Source organism: Phaseolus vulgaris, chromosome 1, assembly GCF_051622355.1.
Source record: "Phaseolus vulgaris cultivar YP4 chromosome 1, ASM5162235v1, whole genome shotgun sequence".
In the NCBI taxonomy this organism is placed as follows: domain Eukaryota; kingdom Viridiplantae; phylum Streptophyta; class Magnoliopsida; order Fabales; family Fabaceae; genus Phaseolus; species Phaseolus vulgaris.
In genome coordinates, this window is record NC_143498.1 from 40,419,975 (window position 1) to 40,440,062 (window position 20,088).

Here is a 20,088-nt window from a genome sequence, read left to right on the forward strand (position 1 = left end):
CTAAAAATGTTATAATATTTTACTGTGTAAACATTAGGTCTTTATTATATTAAGAAAGTTGAAACCATTTTTGTACTATATCAAGGGCCATGAGACTGGATCGAAATTCGTTCTTTATGAATTATGATTAATGTATATTTCTTAACAGAAGCAAATAAACAAATTGAAGCTCGCATAAATCCAAATTCAATGTCGAGATTTCATGTAAGAACTCTTCTGTCTTAGAATTGCATCACATACGTTCACTGCATCTAGATTATCTTTGACATTATGCACCCTAACAATATTAGCCCCTCCTAAAATACCAGCTGTGACAGAAGCGATTGTAGCAGGATCCCTCTCGGCTGCAGGACGAGGGCAAATTTCACCTAAAAACCTCTTTCTCGAGGGTCCAATTAGCATGGGAGCATGAGAGATGGACAAACTTCTTGTGCCAATCTCTTTTCTGATATCAGGTAGTCCCCAGAGGATTTCCAAATTGTGTTCTGTTTTCTTTGAGAACCCAATGCCAGGGTCAATGATAATCCTCCATGCTGGTATTCCTGACATCTCTGCCTCTCTGACCCGTGAGTATAATTCTGATGATATTTCTTTACAGACATTATCATACTTCAGGTTTTCACTATTTTGCATTGTAGATGGGTCCCCCCTCATGTGCATTGCAACATAAGGAACATCAAGATCTGCCATGACCTTAAACATGTTACTATCTAACTGCCCAGCAGATACATCATTTATAAGATGAGCCCCGTTACTCACTGCTTCTAAGGCAACTTCAGAGTAGAAAGTATCCACAGATATGAGCTTTCCTTCAACCTCGGGCATAGACACTACAGCTTCCAGGATTGGTATTAATCTACCTAATTCTTCTTCAACAGAGATCCTACTTGCCATCGGCCGAGTAGATTGTGCCCCAATATCAATCATATCTGCTCCTTCTGAAATCATTAACCGAACCTGAGAAACAGCAGACTCCACAGACAGGAAATTTCCACCATCACTAAAACTATCCGGAGTCACATTAAGGATCCCCATGACAGAGGTTCTCTGCGACCAATCAAGTAAACCATTTGCAACAGGAATTACCCTGTACATACCTTCCTCTCCAATAAGGGACTCACTGCCTAAATCTTCCCACAATCCAGAGAGTCCACCAGAATGGCCTGAAAATGAATGCCAGGCAGCAACTGTGTCACTATCAATAGCTGATCCCAATAAATCCATCAAGGGAGCCATAACAAACGGCCTTTCCCAAATTCTTTCATGAGGTACAGTGAGGATATCAGATCTGATTTTATATTTACCATAGAATAAAATGTCTAAGTCAATTGGCCTTGGACCATACCTTATACCATCTGTTCGGCCCAAGTCCTTCTCAATTCTTTTTAGCGTGGACAATAATTCATGTGGACCAAGTTTAGTAACAGCTCTAACTGCAGAGTTGATAAAGCGAGGTTGATCAGTAACATATGCCGGCGCTGTCTCATATAGGCAAGCATGTCTTGTGATGTTAATGCCTGAGTTCTTCATCAATTTCAAGGCTTCCTTAAAGTTATGCAGCCTGTCACCTACATTACTTCCCAAAGCAATTACTACTTCCTCTTCTTGTGAGTGAAGTTCCACGGAGGAATTTGGAGTTGTGTGGAAAGTGGAAAAACTGAGTACTGCAATGAAAATAAAAACAATATGGTAACTGGGTTTAATTGATTATCCAAAAATAACGAGCTGTAATTATTGTTCTTACTTTCACACACAAGTAATGATATACATGGATGCTTCAAAATTCTGTATAAAAGCTTGATTGCATTTTCTTCGAACTATGTATATTTTTTCTTTAAAAAATAAAAGGATCATAATCAGAACTTACATTTAACTTTTTTTTTTATTTAAATTTTATTACAGTTGTGCTTTTACGATAAACTTTTCAAGAGAATAGAGGCCTATAATCAATAATCAAGGTTCTTAGAGAGAGTCTATAGACTCGTGCAAACTCCCCAGACTTGTAAGGCTGAACTTCATATAAAAAATAGATATAATATCTCTAAATAATATAACAGTCTCACTTTCACACATTTCAAATTTTCAGCCAAAATGGAATGACATACCCAGAACGGAATGACAGACCCAGAGTAGACAAACCCATAACAGAATGACGAACTAGAACGAACAACGAACCCAAAGGAGACAAACCCAAAACAGATCGATGGATCTGGGAAACGAGAAACCCTTACCGTGAATCTGTTTGGGAGAACTGCTGAAAGAATTTATCTCGGCATTACTAAAATGTATAATATTCTAGGGGTAATTCCATTAACTTTCTACATTTCCATCCAAGTATAAGTTGATGGTGATCTTTGGGTTTAAGAATCTTCATCTAACGAAAAACCAATTCACTAACATAGGCATATAATTGTTTACTACTATAACAGCTTCATCCTCAGTTGCTTTCAGTATCAGATCATAGGAAATTCAGTTCACACGAGTTCAATTAGTTTACATTTACCTTTAGGATACTTTCCTGCAGCAAAAAGCTTATGCCTGGACGTCCCCAGATACTTCAAAATACTCATCTGAGGATAGACAAAGTGTATATTAAGGCAGTAGCCCAGCCATTGGTCACAAGGGTAAAACAATACCATAAAGAGTTCACATTCTGCTAGAAAATCAAACATCTACAGAAATTTCATACAACAGCAGTTAAATGCAGCCAAGAAACATCATAGTCATTAAAATTGCTTACTTCCGTTAAGATGTAACATCGAAAAACAAGATCCGAAAGTCTATGAGACATATCATCAAACAGCTTCCATTAAATAAGCAAAAAGTGATAACCATGCCTACCTCGCAAACACCCTTATGAATCTCTAAGGTCTGTTGCAATGAAATCTAACGGATGCGGTCACAGTCTCCAAAAACTTTAATTAATGTTGTTGAGTGCAATTTAGAACCGTTAGCAAAGAAAACTTGTTTCTGCAAGATATTAATTTGATGGTTATTTTGTGACTCTTAATTACTAAACAGTATTTACAATTTAAAAAAAAGGTAAATATCATTTTAACTACAAACATGAATATTGAATTATCTTTTTTGAGTAATGTACCAGACAGTCCGGAATGATTCAATCATGCGGTATCCAAAGTTGTCCAACCAGATAGAATTAATGTATTAAAATAAGATAAACTCACTACAATTTCCATTTCCAGTAATATGTGATAAATTTGGCAATGTTTAAGTAAAGATGTGATAAATTTGATAATGTTTAAGTAAAGATATATATTGAGTACGATTCATAAACAAAATAATCTACTATAAATACCATAAATAAGCATCATTATTATATAAGAATAAGATATGCTTTCATTAATACACCATTCATTCTAGTACAACTACAATACTTATTTGATTGTCGGGTAACCTTTTATATAGTCTGAAAGTCACTTCCAATCGAATTTGTTAAACGAGACAGCAGGATTTTTCAGGGTTTATGCAGAACGGAATGGCGATGACTCAACGTAGGGTTTACCAGTAAGCTCAACAAGAGAGGTTTTCTCATTTGCTCTTCTCCCTTTCTCGTTTCACTGATTCTCCATTCTCTCTTGGCAGGAATGTTTTGGACGGAATCAAGGGGAAAGCTTCTTTGGTTAGACTTTTCTTTTCGATGGAACTTTCTTATTGTCATATAAATTTGATTTGATATTCTGTTCTGACTTGTGTAATACCTCAAATTAATAAATTAAGACATGATACTGTAACTAGAACCTCATTGCCTTTAGAGGACTGTTTCTTCCTGCACCTCCATATCTTCTTCTCGTACCTCCATACACAACATGAAAATACATTTTTATCCTTCTTGTGCCACCCCAAAGAATAACTTCCGGATTATGTAATCCGAAAACGCATTTAAAAAAAGACTTCCGGATTACATAATCCGGAAGTTAAAAAAGACTTCCGGATTATGTAATCCGGAAAGTAATCATGCATTTGAAAAAAGACTTTCAGATTATATAATCCGGAAGCTAATTACAAATTTGAAAAATAACTTCCGGATTATGTAATCCAGAATATTACAGAGGGGCATTTTTGGAAATACGAAAAATCTATGGAGGTGAGAGAAGAAGGTATGGAGGTGCAGGAAGAAGCAGCCCGACAAGATTGTTATTATTGTCATATTTAATATTAGGGTGTTTCTTCCTGCACCCCCACATTTTTCTTCCTGCACCCCCACAGTCTTGTGCAAAGACAAAATTGCCCTTTAAAATTTTTGAAATTACAAAATTACCCTTGATGTAATAAAACCCTAAAAAGTTAAAATGATGGTCATTTGTGCGTGGTGGCCGGCCGTCTTCTTCGATAGCACAGGTCTTCTTCAGCAGCAATCTCTTGCAATAGCTTCTTCTTCCAAATCTCATCCATCTCTCATTCATAAAGGTACATTCATGTGTTTCGGATTTTGGTATCCGTTTTTTTCATGGATTGTTGTTTCCGTAAATATTATTTCACATTCCAAATCACAGAATCCGGTAAGTTTTCGAATTTGGGGATCCGGTAGTTTCCCGGATTTGTGGATCCGTTAGTTTCCCGGATGTAAGGATCCGGTAGTGTTCCGGATTTAGGAATCCGGTAGTGTTCCGGATTTAGGTGAAGTTTAACACCCTTTTTTCTTTCATTTTCACCCATGTCACTCCTTAGTACTAATTCTTCAAGCTGTAAGAGAGGCATCCACTAGTCTTGGAGTTGAAATTAGTAAAGTCTTGTAGTTATTGTTATAACATCTTTACCATATATGCTTATTCCTTGTATATTTTTCTCTGGTTAGTTTGAAGTTTTAATATTTATTTCACTTTCCAGTTTTTATATTCCTTTCAAGGAATGAATCTGTGTTATTTTTAACTTCTTTCACTCCCTCATTGTTAAGTCTTCCGATGTGCTCCAAGGATGCTTCCATCACTCATTCTTTTTTATTTCTCTACAACATAATATATTTTCCTGAAATTGTTATACTCTGGGTGTTTGTGTTGATCTTAATTGCAAGTATTTAATGCTAATTCTGTAAAGTATATTCAATGGCAAGATGTGAATTCGTGGTTATCAGTTTTACAATTTGAATGCAAATTGGAATCTGATGCATCAAAACCACTAATTAATAGTTGTACAAAATGTTATTTCACATTGATACAGAATCCGTAAATGACGATACCGGACTACCCTGAGCTTCATTAACTGTAATAACATTTAGGAATCCGGTAGTGTTTTTTGCTTCATTTTCGGCAACCAAGGAAAGGTTCATCAAATGTTCATGTATACTTTATAAAAGATTAGAATTAGATGACATGTACACTGTTAGTGCAAGGTACCACATGCAAATTTCTGCAGGTTTATTAATATAAGTTGAATCTAACTTGAATGGTGTAATTGAACAGAAATGGTGAAGACTAGGGGAGGAGGTTCACAAGGTGATCGTCTACGTCCCACAGCCTCTGTTAGAAGAAGAAGAAGACATGTTAATGAAGATGAAGAACATGTTGAACATGAAGATGGAGAAAATGTTGATGTTGAACTTGAAGAAGCTGAACCCCAAATGGAGGTGGAGGATGAAGGCGCACCTGAAATAGAAGGTGAAGGTTATCCTGGAGGTCCACGGGATGGGACACTATTGACAGGTTTTGAAGACCATGTGGCCATGCAATTATGGAATGGTGTGGTAAGTAAATATGTTGTAATATGATACTTGTTCATTGTTAATTTGATATGACTTTCGTTCATTAAACTGTATATGATTTTGGTTGGTTAAATTAGGATCGAGGAGAGTTAAAATTGGTGTCTCATGGCCGAAAAATGAGTAAGATGGGTGCTCCTCATCCTCGGATACTACCTGCAGTGGAGTTGTCAGGTTTAGCTGCACTTATTGGGACAAGCTATGACACGATAGACAAAGGACTGTTGTGTGCCTTTGTAGAAAGGTGGCACCCAGAGACAAATTCATTTCATCTGCCTGTAGGTGAGTTGACCATCACATTGGATGATGTGTCGAATTTGTTGCACCTCCCAATTATGGGGCAATTCTACACGTATCCGAGCTTGGATACAGCTACGGCGACCGATTTGCTTGTTGATTCACTTCGTGTAGATCGGGGAGTAGCAGCTGCTGAGACTCGTCATTGTCGGGGTGGACATGTGCGTCTAAGCTGGTTGAGGGAGATGTATGAGGACGCATGTACCAGGAGACAATGGACTGTTGCTGCACGGGCATATTTGCTCCACCTAGTAGGTTGCACCATCTTTGCAGATAAGAGTGCTACGTCGGTTAGTGTATCCTACTTGGGATTATTTGTAGATTTAAGGCACACCGGAGGATACTCGTGGGCAGCAGCTACTTTGACACACATGTATGAGCAGTTGGGAGATGGTTCCTATGCAAATACTAGACAGTTAGCTGGGTATGTCACGTTATTTTCATCATGGATATATGAGCACTTTCCGAGTATTGGACACCGACAGCTTCGGGATGCCTATGTTGAGGATGAGCCGCGGTGTATGAAATATGTGGTCGGGAGTAGGTTGTCCACACTTGCCTCAGTTCGAATGCAATTAGATAGCCTCTGTGTTGGTGCTGTTCAATGGATGCCCTATGAAGAGCATAGAGCGGTGCGTCCTTTTGAGTGGATTTCATTATTTTCAGGGTACATTCGGTTGAGGGGTTGTAGGCAGATGCATTTGCCTGAACGTGTACTCAGACAGTTTGGATATATACAGTGTATCCCTAGTCACCCAACCACCGTTCATCATGGCGATCCATCCACATCTGATATCGACCATCGATGGTTAGATTATAATGCTAACCTCGTACAAGGTGTAGTATTAGCAGCTGATGTTGGAACTTGTGTTCCTGCATATTTGGAGTGGTTCCGGTCTATATCACACCCATATATCATCCAGATGGCTGAGGATGATCGACCTCCGGTGATTACCCATTATGGACGACGTCAGGGCGGGAATGATACTATCTCTGAGCATCCCGCAGTGGTAAGAACTTATTACTTGCTTATTTAAATAATACATGCTCAATTGCAATTAATGTAATTTGTTTATAATTGTAGGGTCTTTGTAGAAGAATAGCATCCACCTTGCAGTTGATTGCAATTAATTGTAGAAGAATAACATTTTGTACAACTATTAATTAGTGGCTTTGATGCATCAGATTCCAATTTGCATTCAAATTGTAAAACTGATAACCACGAATTCACATCTTGCCATTGAATATACTTTACAGAATTAGCATTAAATACTTGCAATTAAGATCAACACAAACACCCAGAGTATACAATTTCAGGAAAATATATTATGTGGTAGAGAAATAAAAAAGAATGAGTGATGGAAGCATCCTTGGAGCACATCGGAAGACTTAACAATGAGGGAGTGAAAGAAGTTAAAAAGAACACAGATTCATTCCTTGAAAGGAATATAAAAACTGGAAAGTGAAATAAATATTAAAACTTCAAACTAACCAGAGAAAAATATACAAGGAATAAGCATATATGGTAAAGATGTTATAACAATAACTACAAGACTTTACTAATTTCAACTCCAAGACTAGTGAATGCCTCTCTTACAGCTTGAAGAATTAGTACTAAGGAGTGACATGGGTGAAAATGAAAGAAAAAAGGGTGTTAAACTTCACCTAAATCCGGAACACTACTGGATTCCTGAACACTACCGGATTCCTAAATCCGGAATACTACCGGATTTCTAAATCCGGAATACTACCGGATCCTTACATCCGGGAAACTAACGGATCCACAAATCCGGGAAACTACCGGATCCCCAAATTCGAAAACTTACCGGATTCTGTGATTTGGAAAGTGAAATAATATTTACAGAAACAACAATCCATGAAAAAAACGGATACCAAAATCCGAAACACATGAATGTACCTTTATGAATGAGAGATGGATGAGATTTGGAAGAAGAAGCTATTGCAAGAGATTGCTGCTGAAGAAGACCTGTGCTATCGAAGAAGACGGCCGGCCACCACGCACAAATGACCATCATTTTAACTTTTTAGGGTTTTATTACATCAAGGGTAATTTTGTAATTTCAAAAATTTTAAAGGACAATTTTGTCTTTGCACAAGACTGTGAGGGTGCAGGAAGAAAAATGTGGGGGTGCAGGAAGAAACACCCCGCAAAATGGGGCTGGTTTTCATGACCCGCACTGCGGGTTGGCCCGCAATAATGATAGATAAAAGGGGGACAACTACAATAACTACTGTGACTAACTAGTATTAGGGTAAAATTTCTCCCTTTTATTTCCAACATTACTCACTTATATATGTGACTGTTTTAGGTTAAGAGTTATGCGCCGACAGAGACCAATTACGTTCACATTTACTAACTGCCCTACCTATTCTATTGTGTAATCCTTTAGAATAAGATTATGTAATTTGGAAAAATATTCTAGTTTGTGTATTTACATAATATTTAGAATAACCTCAATTGAATTAGAATATTAAAATCAATATTGTAATACGATAACCTCTAAGCGGACCCAATAGGGAAGGGAGGAACTTACCACAGCAGTGGCGTCGTGCAAGACGGGAGTGATGGTCCACTCGCCTCTTTCCTGATCGCAAAACAAAGACAATTTGGTTGAGTCAATTCATCGAACACGTTAAGCGCAGTTAGAGACAAAAAACGTTGAGGACAAAGAGAGTGAGAAAAATACTAACGGAATTAGGGTTGAGGAGAGAGAGAACGCGGACATCGAGGGGAACAGAGGCCAGGGTTGAGGGTGGGATCGTGGTCCAGATTTCCGGTCCTTAGTTTCTCTTCGTAGACCTCTCGAGTACCCATTCCTCTCTCTCTGTCCTACTTCGATCTGCGTTAGTCACTGAAAAAAGGTTTGGAAAGAAGAAGAAGAATGAATATTCTCATTTTATTATCTTTTAGATCATTGTTTTCCATTTTATGAGATAGACATAAAAAGATGTTATAACTGACTATTCTTTAATATTATTTTTTTTGTAGTTGAATCATTTCCGGATCCTTACATACAAAAAATCCCCCCAATTTCCACCTAGGACTATATTGGAAAAAATAATAAATAATATAAAAAAAGTGTTCGTAAGTAAAAAAAATGAGAGATTATATAGGTGGGATGAGAGACCATTCGAAGATATTATTCTTAATGGCTTTCGAGCTAGAAAGCAAGGGATAGACAAACTCCCTCATGCATCTAACATGAAACTGCTTAATGCAGGATCGTGAATATCCTTCTGGTGACTGTAACTGCAAACAAAATACCTATCACAATCCTATACCAGAGATAAAGCTTTCTTTGTTACAATTTTAATGGTAGATTACAGGCATTGTAGAGTATGTAGCTTTTAGCTTCCTATAAAAATGTATCATTGGTTTCAGGATTCCAGCAGTAGAATAAATAAACCAATCTCTCCCATGGTTGCTATCCTCCAGAGGACCTACTCAGTAATTAAGCTGCTGAAACCACTATTTGATAGGAAGCTAATTAAACCCTACTTACTCTTGGATTCCTAAATAAACACAGGAATATTTTTTATTGTTGCTTCATCATGATGACCCTAAAGTATCATCATCCAACTAAAATATAAACCACAAATATTATAAATATTAATTTTAATTTGAAAACAGAGGGAACTAAAATAAAAAAAAAATATTATAAATATTACTTTTAATATTCTATTATAATCTTGTAAAATCCTTAAGCCACTTAATTTTCCTTCTCTTGGGCGTATTCAACCCGTAAAGGTGGAGGAAGAAATAACCTTACATATATTTAGTGGGTCAATTCCTCCTTCTACCCTGCACTTTCTTCTCCTACTAATAATATATTTACTAAAATACATTTTTCTATAACTTGAAAAAAATTCCTCGCTACTTTTAAAATATGTCAAACATCTTTCGAATTGTATGTTTCTAAACTGAAACGATTTTCTACATTAAAATATTCAGAATTGTATTTCAAATTCTAAATAATGCAATTTGAAATATTTGTAATCCGAATATTCTAATACCATATTCCAAATTCCAAATTCTCAGATTAAAGAATCCGAAATATAATTACGAATTATGAATTACTAAATCCAAAACTATATTCCAACTTATATAATCCAACAATCACAACAATATTCCACATTAAGTAATTTAATATATAACTTCAAATGACAAAGATAAAGACACGTGTTATGGGAGTGGAAAAGAAAATATGGGAGTGAAGGAAGAACTAGAAGAGTGATCCCAGTGGAGCTTACATTTACAGTACAGTCCAAACGTATTACTAGTATACATAGAGGAGCAAAACATGGTATTGTTTACAAATTGCAGCCTAAAATGAACAAAATGTCTTTGGAAAATGCTAGGAACACAATCATTTACACACCCTTCTGAACATTTTTCTATTACTCAGTAAAATTTATTGATATCACAATTTTTGTAAATATCACTTATTTAATGAGATCTTGTGGTTTTCGTCAAAATTTCATTCAATAATGAAATGTGTTAATAGCATTTTTCCTAATATTTATACAAGAGTAGCGTGTGATCCATCACATTGAGTTCCAACTTCAATCTTCACAAAATCTCAGGCAGAAGTTCAGCAAAAGTTGGACCGGTGTGTCACAGCTAAGCCAAAAAATTGTGATTCCATGACAGTGGTCAACTAAGAACAGGAGTTTCACCTGGTCGGTTGGCAGAAATTTGATCCTCAGATTTTCTTTTCAAGGATTCTGTACAAGTTTATTGCCATGATTATTGTATGATCTGAATCTATAAATAATGTCCACAAACTTTAACGGAATAAAGAAGTAGCTATTATTAAAACACAGATGAGCAATGAGCTATCATGAAAGCTGATAATAAGACAGAAAATACCAGGGCTTTTTATTAAAAATTATACAAGCAAAAACATGCTATTAAAAGTGTTATTCCCTTCTAAGTGTAAAAGAAATCATCACTTCCTCAAGCAGCTCCATTTCTTTTCCAGGAGTGAAACGAGAAAATAGGATATGTACAAGATGTCTATTGACGAATTTAAGTGTCATTTTCAGGCTTCTGTTGTGGACTTAGATGAAGTCAACATATTGTTTACCCTAATTATTTTCTTCTGGTTCCAAGGGATACATTTGCCATAATTCAAAGCTTAGATTCAATTCCCACCTGTAGCATTTGACCAAATGGTATATCTACCAACTCCAAGTAAACCCCATCACAGACATACTCTTGACAATTCTGGATTAGGTTCCATAAAATTCCTCCACTTACATGGTAGTAAGTGGGAGCACAAATAGTATCAGTGAGGTCTAACTGCTACCCATTTTCAGCATATAAAAAAAGTAGAAAAAAGAATTCCTTGATAAGAAACCAGTTTGAATAAGTCTAAGATTGCACCCACCTACATCACTTGTACACAGCAGAAATTGACTAGGATAACTGTCTGTCTTACACAAGGTAAAATAGGACATTGCAAGCAGAGGTTTGAAGTAGAGGATCCAGAGTATTGAAATTCTTAATATATCTGGCTAACACAAATTCATGGTTTCAGATCCAGGTAGCAATTTCAATCTCCCCCTTTCTGAGTCTATTAAGGAATCATCAGTTAATAGAATTCAAATTCCATATGACAAGCACCGATCATAATATAGTTGATAAGCATTGAAAGCAGAGGGACATGGAAGCATTGTTGTGCCATTAGTATTGAACCTGATTTTGGTACCCCCCCCCCCCCCTCCCCTCCCTCTAAAAATAACACTCATCCTGGTACATGCCTAAGAAAAATCACACAAATTAACTAAATAATATAAACCTCTTCAAATAGCAGAGTCTATTAAAAGGATAAAGCACATGCATATGAACATAAGGAAAAACAATCCTCAATGCAACATGAATTTTCATACCAAGTCTTTCTTTTATAACAGCAGCATTTTCGTGCCCACAGCATTTTTGAGAAAACGCAGATATATCGTGGTACATTTCATTTGATGGATGAATTCCTGCATCCTCCATCCATTGCAATACCTGCTCAGGATTTGGGTATTTTTCAGATGTGGTTTAATACAACGTGAAATGCCCAAAATGAAATTAAACAGCCAAATATCTACAGTCATGAGAAAAACAGAAGTTTTGATGGTTCTGTAATTTGATTGGTTCTAAGGTGAACAGAGAATGTATTTTTCTTTCACTGCTGCATTTTCAAATGGAGAGTACAATATTACTATATAGTCCACATAGTAGACTTTCCAATTCATCTCATCTGTTCTTTGATATCAACTATACTATAAATTACATTTAAAATCATACTATAAATAACATTCAAAACTAGAATTAAAGGTAATTATTGGTCATTCAAATTTTCACGGAAAACAAAATTGATGGCGGCTTTGAGTTTAATGCTTAACATCCAATTCATGTAATAGTTTTGTTCATTTAGTACTTGTTGGTCAACTTTCAAAGCAACTTGTTGGATTGGAGTAAAAAAGTTATAGTTTTTCTAGGGTGTTCCTAGTTTGGTGTTATTTTACTCTCTTTTTTTTATTTTACTATATATTTAATAAATAAATAAATCCTTATTTCTCCTCTTTGATTGTAACGGAAAAAATTCACGGTAATACTTCAAGATCAAAGCTAGAGCTTGAAAAACTAAAATAAGCACCTAAGTACTAGGGGAACCCACACTCAAGCTAGTTGAAATGTAATATATCTTTTGAATTTAGTTTGATTCCTCATCTTCTGTTCCTTAATTATGAATATGTAGTGAATTTTGGGAAATTTCCTTTTAAAATTTTGAGCACACATACATATAATTATTTAATCTGTAAGTAAAGATTTTGAATAGTGGTCATCCCTCTATGCACAATCCTGCTGCTACAGATCACTATACAAGATTGATAATTATGGTTTGATTAAGCGAAAAACTACCTGTTAACATAAATCCTAACGTGAATGATACTTCACGTTCACTAGTACTACTTTTCAAAAACTAGTACAATTGCCAGAGTGTAACAACTCTTCACAAACACGGAACTAGTATGGCATTGGAATTGGAAGTACTTTGGCAAAAAATGATAATATTTATTTGAATATTAGAATTCTTTTAAAGTTGGATTTTTTTTTTCTGTTAACATTGTTGTTGGGTTGGGTTTTGTAGTAATTGTCCTACACTGGTATTTCACCAAGATATTTACTATAGATAGAAATTTTAATCGCATTATATATGCATTTTATTTCGGTGAAATACACACTTTCCCCTCCTTTTCCATCAAAACCATATATTTTCAACTTTCAACTATAATCAGTTAGATGCAACTCTTAATATTTGTTCCAGCTATATATATAAACTTCTGTGCATTAAATTAATCTTAAAGAGAGAGCAAGATCTTACCTCTAAATACTTCCTCCAATTTCCAGATGATAAAAGGTTCTTCAATAAAATAGAGTAAGTGTTTAAGTTAACATCAATACCCGATGCCAAGATTTTGAAGAATAACTGCACACATGAAGAAAATAAAAAAAGGTAATGTAAAAGATTACAATGTAGTGGGAAATCATACTTATTGTTCTTGATAACATTAATATCTCTACGAGAATATTTGGCTGACCTTCAACATAGTTTCAATCTTTCCACTTTTTCCTAAAGAATGCAGGAACTGATTCAAACACCCGGATGAAATTACAGGAAGTGAGGACTCTATGTACTTGATCAAATCAACAGCTGTCCTCCAATCTTGTAATCTTATAGCAAAAGAGACACAGTCAGTTTGATCGGAACATAACAGTAAAAAACATTAACTAAAGAAAAAATATTATGCTAATCAAACCAATGTAATTTGAGTAAAGGCATCTCTCCTTTTGTTTCTTGCCCACTCTTCTCATTAAATTCTCAGCTTTGACGAGTAAATATGTACCAAAGCATCAAATTTCAGAATATATGAAAAAAATGTGATAATATCAATTCATCATAACACCACTCAACTTCAAGTTCCACCAATAATATAATTAACAAATTACAAATTCTTAAATATTATTGTGCAGAAATATATTTTCTGCTGAACAATAATAACAATAATTTGTGTCAAACAGTGGATAAAATGAAAACTACTTAATTGTTGTTAAAATAAAACCCTTTTACAGCCTCTACACCAATCAAAGCAGCAAATAATAGAATTCTAACCATGAAAAGTAGTAGGCATGATAATTTAGCATCACATTGAAAAAGTTCCATGATGTCTTGATCAGAAAGATACTAGCTAATTTCCAGCTTAACTAGCTCAATTTAGACTTAACATAGGAGGCACTATACCCATGGTAAAATGGACATGTTAGAAGTTTCAAGAAAGCCTACGAATAGTAAAACAGGGAAAGACAAGTTTAGTGTGCAATACTTCTTTTAAAATGAAAAATATATCATAAAATCTGAACTTACATGCTACAGGCTGATACCATTTCAAAAAATATAGTATCAGTGAAAGGAATTTCTTTTTCTCTCATGCTTTCTGCAAGATTAAGAACCCTTCCCGGTTGACCACCTTTATTAAAAGATCTCATTAGAGCTGCACAGGCAATGGTATCTAGCTTGATGTCACTTGCTTCCATTTCTTCAAAGAGTGCATAGGCTTTCTCCCAATTGCCTGATAGAAAATATTGTTATTCAGTATACATACATTAATAACATCCTAATATTTAATTCATTAAAAAATTATTTTACCAGCTGCACTGTAGGCATCAAGCATGGAGGTGTATGTAACCACATCAGGGTAACAACCAGATGATTTCATCAAGTTAAATGTAGATTCTGCTTCTTCAATTTGACCCTAAAACATTATCATGGAAAAATGTGAAGGAAAAGAAACAGAAGTCTCAAATTTCATGGATTCACACCACTAAGATCCATCTATGTACTTACCTGTTTGCTATAGGCACATATGACAGAAGAGTAGAGCTCTTTGGTCAAAGGAAGTTTTAGATGCATCATTTCTTTCATAAAAGATAGGGCTTCACCATATTTTGACATCTTACAACAACCACTTATCAACACAGTGTAAGTAACAGAATTAGTTTTAATTTTTTTCTTCCTCATAGATTTATACAAGTTTATAGCTTTGTCATATTCCCCTACATTCATATAGCTCCCTATAGCAGAATTATAAGCAACTGTGTTTAACTTAATTCCTCGCATCTTAGCTGCTGTTAGCACTGTGTCAATCTTCACCTTCCGACTGCATCGTCCGCAGGCAGCCAAGAGTGTGCATATTGAAACAACATTTGGTTGAATTCCATCTTGTTCCATTTCTCGCAAGACTTCAATTGCATCTGTCAGAAAACCACTAGATCCATAGGCATCGATCAGTGAATTGTAACTGACAAGGTTTGGCTTCAACTTGTTTGTCTTCATCATATCAAATATTTCCCTTGCTTTTTGGGGTTTTTGTGACCTTCCATAAGCATTAAGGAGAGACGTATAAGATACAACATCAGGCCGAAAACCATTTCCTTTTATCTCATTGAAAACCAAAAGTGCCTCATTGTCCATCCCACAAGCAGCATATGCACCAATTAGTGCATTATATGAGACTATATTAGGTTTCAGCCCTTCTGCAAGCATCATATTGAATGCAGCCTCACAATTATCAACTTGTCCACACACAGAATACAAGTGAATGATACTTGTGAATGTAACAACATCAGGGGTACATTCTGATTTCTTCTCCCTCATGGAATTAAAAATATCAATAGCTTTGTCATATTGTTGAAGCTTTACTAGACAATGGATAATAATATTAAGTGTCGTTGTGTCAGGACGAATATGAGTTCCCTTCATTAGTTCAAAATATGACAGAGCTTTCAAATACTGAGCGCCACTTTTAAATGCAGATAGAATAATATTGTGAGTAACAAGATCAGGCCCGACACCGTGTTCTGTCATTTTCTTGCAAACGTTGAGTGCTTCTTTCCAATTCCCACTAGATCCACAAGCATTTATCAAGTTGTTATAGGTATATCTACTCGGTGGAATCTGCAAAAATATGTCAGTGTGTCAAAAACAGCACTTATAGTTAACATACCCTACCACCAATTGAAATGTTTATTCTATAAATTGCCAGTTTACGACAACCTAGGGTCTGAAGAAAATGAAATTAAAACTAGCAAGATCACATTGATCACAAATATCTCATCTCCAGGATTAATCATTTATTTCTAACATGCAGTGCAGGTACTACATGATGCATAAAGCAATTCAACACTAACCAGAACAAAACCTATAGTGTTCCCACTTCCCAGGATTGGGAGATAGATATTCTCTACAATCTACTGAAACAAATTTAATTTACATGTATATAAACATAAAATTTACATATTACAATGTAATGAAGTCCTGCACACTTCATATATATATCTTAAATCATTAAGAACGTGGATTGCAAGAGGCGTAAATCACCATAAACTGGATCCCGCAAAAATATGTATCAAGTTACCGTTAAAGTGTCAAAGTAGTACAGCTATAAAATATGCTCTCTTGCTCCCTCTCCTTCACCAAACTTACTTAGCTACAACTTAAAAACCATAATTAAGTTAAAATGTTGATCACATCAAGTTGAACTCACTAAATATGACTAGGGAAGAAAAATGCTAAGTACACACAGCTGCACGCAGCATGTCATCCATGATATTCAAAGCCCAACGCCACTGTCCAGCTCGACCATGTGCGTTGATAAGAGCATTATAAGTCTCAACATCCGGTTTACACCTACAAAACCACAACAATAAACCCTTGTTTGAATAAACCTTTTCATAAGAACTTAAAATAATAAGCATAAATAAAAAAAATGAGAAGGTAAAATGAATATAGCTTCTCCCATAAGCTAAAATCAACTTGTGTACTTAAGTTGTATAAAATTTCTCTTAATTAACTCCAAAGCATTGAGGTGTGTAGATTGATTTTAATTAACGGGAGAACCTCGAATCATTTTGTCACGGTGCATGCTTGGATTTCAGCTGAGACAGTTCAAAAATATATTTACTCCAAAAACAACAATTTTTTTCTTAGTTTTGCATTGAAATTCAGAAATGTACAATGGAGTTCGCAAAAGTACTTTTTCCTCGTATGAAAATTTTACCAATCCAGAACTTAAATCCATTAATTCACCTCCATTCCTGCATCTCGAAAAACAATCCACGTGCATGGTCCGTTCGATTGTGGCGAGCGTGCAACCTAATCATCATGTTGTATATATCATTGCGCGCACAGTAGTTTCTCTGGTACTTCATCCACCTGAATACGCGATTACAGTGTCCAATGGACCCTCGCTGCGTCAACTCCTACATAATCGAAAACGAAAAACGAAATGCGGATTATATTGTAAACAAAAACGCTCAAACTCGTGCACACGAGAATCGGAAATTGCGGAATACCTTAATAAGGTAGGGAAAGTTCTTGCGTGCGAAGCGGCCTATCCAACGGTTGAGTAGGCCGTCGATGTCGTCGGAGAGGTCGAGCGAGAGGACGAGGTCGGCGACCTCGGACACCGTCCAGTCCTTCTGGAAGCGGTTTCCGGCGACACGGAGGCGGTAGTGGGTAGCGATGTTGTCCTTGCGGAGGCCGGAGATTTTGGTAGAGACCTCGTGCAGTCCTAGGTCGTAGTCCACGAAGCCTTCTTTCGTTTCCTTGAATGCAATCTTATCCGTTTTCTTCTTGCACGAAATGGAGGTTCTCCGGTGAGTCGACGCGGCGGCGCCGGGGAGTTGGAGACAGTGAGTTCCGGTGCTGGCCATCGACTATGACGTGGAGGGAGCGTAGTTGGAATAATGAATTGAGGATAACTGTGCTGGCGTAGATTAGATTCTTTTTTGTTACGACAAACTTGAATCGTAATTATAACTGGGCTACTTTGGGTTTGCCATTGGGCTTGTTTTATATAAATTGGCAAGACAGTTTCTTCCTGCAACCCTACATTTTTCTTCCTGCACCCCCACAATTTTGTAAATTCTGAAACTGACCCCCACAATTTCGGGATTTGGGAGTGTGCTACGGATTCATCAATCCGGAAGTGAATCATGTTGCATTCCAGATGAGGGGGTGTTCCAGAAGCAAAGTTTGCATAAATTATTGATTTTCAGATTGCTGAATCCGGAAGCCTAATTTCTATTACGGATTGGTGGATTCGGAATGATTTTTTCAATTATGGATTTCTGAATCCGAAATGCATATTTTGAATTACGGATTGACGGATCCGGAATGGTTTTTTCAATTATGGATGTTTTGCATTTTTTATTTTGGATTAACACTATCATTCATGTACTACCGGAAGCATCAATCCAGGAGATTACCGGATGCGTCAATCCAAGAATTTACCAGAAGCGTCAATTCGAAAATTTACCGGATTTCATAATCCAGAATACAAAAAAAAAAAAATGTACAATTTATATAGGGACACTTTTGTCTTTGTGCAACCTTGTGAGGGTGCAGGAAGAAAAATGTAGGGGTGCAGGAAGAAACTGCCAATTGGCAATTGCTTCCTCCACCCGATCAATTGTGACTGGCACACGACATACTTTTAAAAATCCTAAAATGCCCTTGTCTTCTTCACTTATGAAAATATTGGATGGTGAGGAAGAGGAAGTTCATGAATGTGTGAAGCTTTGCTTTGAGCTACAAAAGAAGAGGTTGTGCTTCGTTCATTGTTGCTAAGTTGAGTGTAAGCTTCGTTTGCCAAGTTAATGAGGTAAGTAATCCATTTTCGTTCGTTTCTGGTTTTTTCTCGAGCTCAGCTGGACCCGGATATCGGAATCTGGAAATATGTTTTTTTGCTTACGGATATTAATATCCAGAAGTCAAAATTTTCAATACGGATATTAATATCCGGAACTGTGGCTCATTGCTTCTGGACACTGATATTCATAGTTCATCATTGCCTTACGGATGAAAATATCCGGAACTAGTTTATGCAATCCGGATATATATATTTGGAAGCTAACTGTTGATATTTTTTTGGTTAAGGATTAATTTATCCAGAACTTAAGTGTTCATTTTTTTCAACAGCCGAATGGATACAACAGAGTCATACATGGGAGTTTTAGGGGAGATTGATGTGTGAGATGGATTAGATGATGTTGATCTGGAGCAGTCAATAAGTTATAACGCATTAGATAATGAACACAGGGCACATGAATGTAGTGAGGCATTTTCTACAAATGAGGTATGGTCAATGTTGGGTTGTGAATGTTTTTTTTTATGAATTATTTTTAAATTTGGCATATGTTATTGTAGGTATTTCGTGATCGAGATGAGCTGTTAGAATGGGCGAGAAGTGTTGGCTATAATTATGAGTTTGTCATTGTTATATTAAGGTCAGATACATGGACGGGCCAACGAGGAAGGATGACCTATGTATTGTTAGGTTGTGAGAGAGGAGGTAAATACAGACGGTATAAAAAAGAAGTAGATGTCAGTCGAACTGGAAGTAGGAAGTGTGAGTGTCCTTTCAGATTGCGAGGCAAACCAGTCAAAGGTGGTCAAGGGTGGATGATTGAATTAATTTGTGGTTCTCACAATCATGACTTGGCATAGACAATGGTGGGTCATCCGTATGCTGGAAGGTTAAGTATAGAGGAAAATGTTATGGTTGAGGATATGAGTAAAACTTCGGTGAAGCCAAGAAATATTTTACTAAGCATGAAAGAGAGAAATGAGAAGAATGTGACAACGATTAAGCAGGTTTATAATGCAATCACTGTTCACCGAAGATCACAACGAGGTCACAGAACAGAAATGCAGCAACTGATGTTGTTACTGGAGCGAGACAGGTACGTGCATTGGTGTAGGTGTGATGAGGTCTCTAATATTGTGCAAGATATATTTTGGACACACCAAGATTCAGTAAAATTGGTGAACTCATTTAATATTGTCATATTAATGGATAGTATGTACAAGACGAACAAGTATAGGATGTTGTTACTTGATGTTGTTGGGATTACGTCTACAGGTTTGACTTTCTCCGTTGCATTTTGTTTACTAGCAGCAGAAAAGGAAAATAATTTTTTTTGGGCCCTTGACAGACTTAAA

General features: G+C 36.2%; 3 protein-coding genes across 5 annotated transcripts; 1 reads left to right on the forward strand and 2 right to left on the reverse strand.

Moving 5' to 3' along the window:
• Window positions 1-155: 155 nt before the first annotated feature.
• Window positions 156-8,958, reverse strand: LOC137814036 (folate synthesis bifunctional protein, mitochondrial-like). 2 transcript variants are annotated; one of them, XM_090302371.1, is made up of 4 exons: window positions 8,726-8,958; window positions 8,569-8,619; window positions 2,504-2,570; window positions 156-1,664 (listed from the first exon to the last, which is right to left on the reverse strand). In XM_090302371.1, the coding sequence occupies exons 3-4, from the start codon at window positions 2,568-2,570 to the stop codon at window positions 187-189; spliced, it is 1,545 nt and encodes a 514-aa protein (XP_090158497.1). In that variant the 5' UTR covers window positions 8,569-8,619; window positions 8,726-8,958; the 3' UTR covers window positions 156-186. The 2 variants fall into 2 exon arrangements, with proteins under 2 accessions (XP_090158497.1, XP_090158499.1); XM_090302373.1 differs by lacking the exons at window positions 8,569-8,619; window positions 8,726-8,958 and adding an exon at window positions 2,842-2,972.
• LOC137815331 (protein MAIN-LIKE 1) lies at window positions 4,286-7,181 on the forward strand. The gene is made up of 4 exons (XM_068618476.2): window positions 4,286-4,428; window positions 5,421-5,701; window positions 5,797-7,023; window positions 7,098-7,181. Exons 1-4 carry the CDS (start codon window positions 4,311-4,313, stop codon window positions 7,179-7,181), a joined length of 1,710 nt encoding a protein of 569 aa, XP_068474577.2. The 5' UTR covers window positions 4,286-4,310.
• Window positions 8,959-10,255: 1,297 nt separating the features above from the next.
• On the reverse strand, window positions 10,256-17,894 carry EMB2654 (Tetratricopeptide repeat (TPR)-like superfamily protein). 2 transcript variants are annotated; one of them, XM_068616564.2, is made up of 10 exons: window positions 17,439-17,894; window positions 17,173-17,345; window positions 16,668-16,773; window positions 14,932-16,041; window positions 14,734-14,839; window positions 14,452-14,656; window positions 13,628-13,760; window positions 13,411-13,515; window positions 11,927-12,047; window positions 10,256-10,759 (listed from the first exon to the last, which is right to left on the reverse strand). In XM_068616564.2, exons 1-10 carry the CDS (start codon window positions 17,796-17,798, stop codon window positions 10,689-10,691), a joined length of 2,490 nt encoding a protein of 829 aa, XP_068472665.1. In that variant the 5' UTR covers window positions 17,799-17,894; the 3' UTR covers window positions 10,256-10,688. The 2 variants fall into 2 exon arrangements, with proteins under 2 accessions (XP_068472665.1, XP_090158506.1); XM_090302380.1 differs by having other exon boundaries at window positions 16,631-16,773; window positions 17,439-17,883.
• Window positions 17,895-20,088: the final 2,194 nt, after the last annotated feature.